Genomic DNA, 6,000 nt, shown 5'->3' on the forward strand with positions numbered 1-6,000 from the left:
TAATAAACGATAAGAGACATTATTCAATGTTGTAGCAATATAAAAATAAAAATATTAAATTCATTGGTTTATAAATTTGTTTTGAATTAATTTTAATTAACGTAAAAGGAAATGATCAATCCTTATGTTCAATAAAATATCAGAAAAGCAGAGTCTTAATATGAAGCTTTATTACCAGTAGAAGGTTCCTCTATCACGACCATTATCAGCATGAATAGACATATAGTCATATAATGTTCTCATACCAACCCATTTTATTGACAAATTTGAAGGTAATGACTGTGACTCTTTTGACTGTCAAAAATGAAATATTTTCTAGATATATCTATATTGAAGAAGATAACCTATGTATTATTAAAGCATTTATACATATATATAACGGTAATAAATTAAGAAATTAAGAATGTAGAAATTTTCTACAATAATTAGTTATATTGTTTAAAAATTATTTGAAAAAGTTTTTAAATATTATGTCCGTGTACGTAAAATTTTATATCCTATAAATTTTGTTACATTGTTACTACTAATCTACAGGCAATACTTGGGAATATAGTTCTGTGAAGTATTGTAGGTGCATCCAGATACTACCTTCAAATGCCGACCGTCAGTCAGGAAATTAAGAGAAACGCAAGAAGATATGAGGAGTCCATTCTTATGTCAATATCTAAGAGACAAAACTCTTAAAACAGGACACAGACTTAAACTATTTGATCTGGTGCAGAATGGTGCCTTTATCGAAGGCATATACAGCTATGAAAGAAAATTTCATTCTAGTATGGATTAACAAAATTCGGGAATAATAAGAATAATCTGTCCTCTTTATTTAGACTTTTAGATGTTTCCAAGTAGATTTTGATTTAATGCAAAGTGTGGTGAACACAGGGCATCTAAGAAAAAATGTTCTTGCTTAAAAACTAATACTATTTGATAAGGATATGATGGTATATCTTTGAATATTAATTCTATTTGTTATTAAGATTTTTTCTGTAAAATTTAATAGTATTAACTTTTAATTAATTTCAGGTTTCATTATTAGATGCATTTTATAACAAAGTACTAATCGAATATTGATAATAAATAGGTTAATATATACATCAAAATCAATGAGTTATATGAATGTTATAGAAAAGATTAACAATTATAAAATTGCTTTATAGAAATTAAATTCCTCATTTGTTGGTGAGATGTTAGTTTCCACGTGGGACATAAGACAATTAGACAACAGCAGATAAACGAAAGCCATAGAAGGCAAATTAAAGATTAGCTATAGGCAAGGGTGAGACCGAAGAGTGGAATAAATAGCAAATAACGATGCAATTTTATTTAAAAATTTAGGTAAAGAAATTATTATTTTTATCAGCCTGGTGTTATAGAAGCCAGCCTATATAGAAAAAACTATGAATTATTAAGAATAAATGTGCAAATATTTTAGAGCATTGATAAATATTAAGCTTGTTAACAATTAATGTTATAATATGTGACTGTATGATATTATGAAGATGGAATGTTGGATAATTTATTTTGAGTATTTATTTCACAAACGTAAGTTACGCAAAAACAATATTATTTTATAAGATTATGATAAGTTATGTTCATAATCTTTCGTAATTCAATTTACTTACACATATTTAATTGCATCAAAAAGCAGGCCACATCTTTGAATTGTGTTAGTTGACAAAACTCTCCGAGCGAAACTTCGCAACTATATCGCACACCCCTTTTAGTCCAGTATCTAATATATTGCTACTATACAAGCAAAAGTTGAAACCTATATGGACATCCGGAATTCAATTATGCAGTTGTTCCGCGAAAAGTAATATAAATGCAATAAAAGCTTTCCAGAGCAAAGTCCCGGGAATTATTGTAGGTCTACCGAGATACTACAGAACTGAATATATACACCCAGACCTTGTGATACTGACTGTCACTCAGAAAAATAAGATAATTGCAGAGAGACATAAAGACATACCTCTTTCTCATATCAATATCGAAGTAATACAACTCTTGGATAACACGAGAACATGAGTTATAATCAAAATAATTAAACCATATACATACATAAAGTAATGCAAATATGCAGCAGCTAAAATGAAACTAACCACATAATTTGCATAGATGAAAGACAGGGTAAATAGAAGAAATTATGAATTATCTATAGTAGATGTGTAAACATTTTGAAGCATTGATACGTATTAAGGTTTTTAACAATTAATGTTATGAGATATGACGATATTATATGACATGTATATGATAATTTATTGTTTGAACTTTGTATTAATTACTTTGATTATTTAATTAATAGATGTAAGTTTTAAGAAACCGTTAGTTTATTTAATTATTGTAAATACATTTATATTTTTACTAATATATTTTTTGTTTTAATATACAAACATGTATTATTTCATTTATTTTTCATTTCTTTTAAATTATTCCCTTTACTACGTTATAAGACAAACATGATTAGCTTGTTTTAATAATTGTTGTACTAAGTTGCTTTCGACTTTCGACCACAGGGCGATTATTATTAAACACTATAACATTAGAAAGAGAAGATCGGACCGATGGGTTTTAGGTGATGGGTTTGGTTGGTGAGTTATTAGTTTCCACGTTTGACATAAGACAATTAGACAGCAGCAGATAAACGAAAGCCGTACAAGGCAAATTAAAAATGAGCTATAGGCAAGGGTGAGATCGAAAAGTGGAATAAATAAGCAAATAACGATGCAATTTTATTTAAAAATTTAGGCAAAGAAATTATTATTTTAATCAGCCTGGTATATTTATTGTTTTTGCAATATATGTTTTAGTTATATGCTTAAAAATAAAGGAAATATGAAAATATAAATGAAGATAAAATATGCGGCAGCTAAATTGAAACTGCAAAATTTGCATATGATAGAACATATGCCCTGTATAGAAGTAACTATGATTTATTAAGAGTAAATGTGTAAATAATTTAGAGCATTGATAAATATTAAGCTTTTCAACAATTAATATGTGACTGTATGATATTTTGATGGTGGAATTTTGGATCATTTATTTTGAGTATTTATTTCACAAACGTAAGTTACGCAAAAACAATATTATTTTACATGATTATGATAAGTTATGTTCATAATCTTTCGTAATTCAATTTACTTACCCATATTCAATTGCACTTAGATCTTGTGATACTGGTTGTCACTCAGAAAAATAAGATAATTGCAGAGAGACATAAGGACATACTTCTTTCTCATATCAATATCGAAGTAGTACATCTCTTGGATAGCACGAGAACATGACATAGAATCAAAATAATTAAACCATATACATATATAAAGTAATGCAAATATGCAGCAGCTAAAATGAAACTAACCACATAATTTGCATAGATGAAAGACAGGGTAAATAGAAGAAATTATGAATTATCTATAGTAGATGTGTAAAAATTTTGAAGCATTGATACGTATTAAGGTTTTTAACCCGTTACCGTTAGTTTATTTAATTATTGTAAATACATTTCTTTAATATACATTTATACATCGTACAAAATAAATTACCTAATAGTATGCGTTTTTGTTTTAACCTACATTCTTAAAGTCTTATAAAAATTTCAAAATTGTTTTACTAATATATTTTTTGTTTTCATATACAAAAATGTATTATTTCATTTTTTTTCATTTACTTTTAAATCATTCCCTTTACTTTGTTATAAGACAAACATGATTAGCTTGTTTTAATAGTTGTTGTACTAAGTTGCTTTCGACTTTCGACCACAGGAACGACTAGTAACAAGGTAATAAATAAATAAATAAACAGTTCTGAAATCGGTTTAATTGCATGCATTTTGTTGATAAATCCATTCACTAGAATTCACTAGAACAATAGGAAGTTGTAAGTAGTTGCAGTTAATTAACTCTATACATATCAGAATAAGCGGAAACAATATTATTTTACAGGATTATGAGAAGTCATGTTCATAATCGTCGTTAATTAAATTTACTTCAAACTATTTAATTGCATCAAAAAAACTGGCCACATATTTCAATTGTGTTCGATGGCAAAACTCCCCGAGCGAAACTTCGCAACTATATTGCACACCCTTTTTTGCCCAGTAAATAATATAGTGCTACTATACAAGCAAGTGTTGAAACCTATATATGGATATACGGAATTCAATTATGAGGTAAATTATGGTAGTAAACATTATAACACTAGAAAAGGAAGATCGGACCGATGGGTGTTCCTACATATATATTTAGACTTAAATTATTGTAAAAAGTTGTAGGCTAGACCGCAACGACTGGTAATAAAGAAATAAATGAATTTAAAAAAAGTTTTGAAAACAGTTCCATTGGATGTATTTTGCAGTTAATTTAGAACTATTTATCAACTCTATACATGTTAAAATAACCAAAAACAATACTGTTTCACAGAATTATAAAAAATTATGTTCATAATCGTCGGTAGTTAAATTAACTCACCCATATTTAATTGCATCAAAAACATCAGCCACATCTTTGATTTGTGTTCGATGGCAAAACTCTCCGCGCGAAACTTCGCAACTATATTGCACACCCTTTTTGCCCAGTAAATAATATAGTGCTACTATACAAGCAAGTGTTGAAACCTATATATGGATATACGGAATTCAGTTATGGGAATGTTCTGTTTGAAAGGTAATATAAACACATGCTTTCCAGAATAAATCCAGTCCAGTAAATATTATAATACTAGGAGGAGAAGATCGGACCGATGGGTCTTCCCAGATATATATTTAGACTTAAATTATTGTAAAAAGTTGTAGGCTAGGCCGCAACGACTGGTAATAAAGAAATAAAAGTTAAAACAGTTCCATTGGATGTATTTTGTTGATAAAACTACTCATTAGAGTTCGTTTTATCCAATACTATTTCACAGAATTATAAAAAGTTATGTTCATAATCGGCGGTAGTTAAATTAACTTACCCATATTTAATTGCATCAAAAAAATCAGCCACATCTTTGATTTGTGTTCGATGGCAAAACTCTCTGAGCGAAACTTCGCAACTATATTGCACACCCTTTTTGCCCACTAAATAATATAGTGCTACTATACAAGCAAGTGTTGAAACCTATATATGGATATACGGAATTCAGTTATGGGGATGTTCTGTTTGAAAGGTAATATAAACACATGCTTTCCAGAATAAATCCAGTCCAGTAAATATTATAATACTAGGAAGAGAAGATCGGACCGATGGGTCTTCCCAGATATATATTTAGACTTAAATTATTGTAAAAAGTTGTAGGCTAGGCCGCAACGACTGGTAATAAAGAAATAAAAGTTTTGAAAACAGTTCCATTGGATGTATTTTGTTGATAAAACTACTCATTAGAGTTCGTTAGAACAACAGGAAGTTGTAAGCAGTTGCAGTTAATTTAGAACTCTTTATCAACTCTATACATGTCAGAATAACCAGAAACAATACTATTTCACAGAATTATAAAAAGTTATGTTCATAATCGTCGGTAGTTAAATTAACTCACCCATATTTAATTGCATCAAAAACATCAGCCACATCTTTGATTTGTGTTCGATGGCAAAACTCTCCGCGCGAAACTTCGCAACTATATCGCGCACCCTTTTTGCCCAAAATAACACCGGAACAACAAGGGACCGATCGTGCGACTGGCGTGACTGACTGTTCGCGATGTTTTGCTATCGGAATGAGCGTCGTTTACCAACGTTGGTTGAAGCGTCCGCGTCCTGACGCTCTTGCGCGCCGCGCCTCCTTCGCGTGAGCGTCCCTTCGGCGAACATCCCGCGTGTAGCGGCATTTTCGGCCGCGGGCTTCGCACGAAATGCGTCTGTTTAACTGATTCAATGAATTAATTAATTGTCGCGGGGTCTGATACGAAACTAAAAGCTTTCCTAAGAAATCCATCATATTTTGTTGCCATGAATTCGAAGGGTGTATTTAGCAGCCTAATATTTATTAGTTATGAGGAATATTAAGGCCTTTAAATTAGTATTAAAGG

The 6,000-nt window shown here is 30.0% G+C and overlaps 1 protein-coding gene across 4 annotated transcripts in view; it reads right to left on the minus strand.

Moving 5' to 3' along the window:
- The window catches only part of Ret (Ret oncogene), a 94,700-nt gene extending 89,025 nt beyond the window's left edge, over nucleotides 1-5,675 (minus strand). For 2 of the 4 annotated variants that reach the window (XM_076397298.1, XM_076397295.1), the window contains exon 1: nucleotides 4,464-4,571. In XM_076397298.1, the coding sequence (XP_076253413.1) occupies nucleotides 4,464-4,497 (34 nt within the window). In that variant the 5' untranslated portion in view covers nucleotides 4,498-4,571. Of the gene's footprint in view, nucleotides 1-4,463; nucleotides 4,572-4,947; nucleotides 5,023-5,508 lie in introns of those variants that run through there. The other 2 variants (XM_076397297.1, XM_076397296.1) reach the window with 2 other exon arrangements.
- Nucleotides 5,676-6,000: the final 325 nt, after the last annotated feature.

This window comes from Rhynchophorus ferrugineus, unplaced genomic scaffold (genome assembly GCF_030347505.1).
Source record: "Rhynchophorus ferrugineus isolate W39M unplaced genomic scaffold, kcgeb_rfMv2 rfM2, whole genome shotgun sequence".
Taxonomy (NCBI): Eukaryota; Metazoa; Arthropoda; class Insecta; order Coleoptera; family Curculionidae; genus Rhynchophorus; species Rhynchophorus ferrugineus.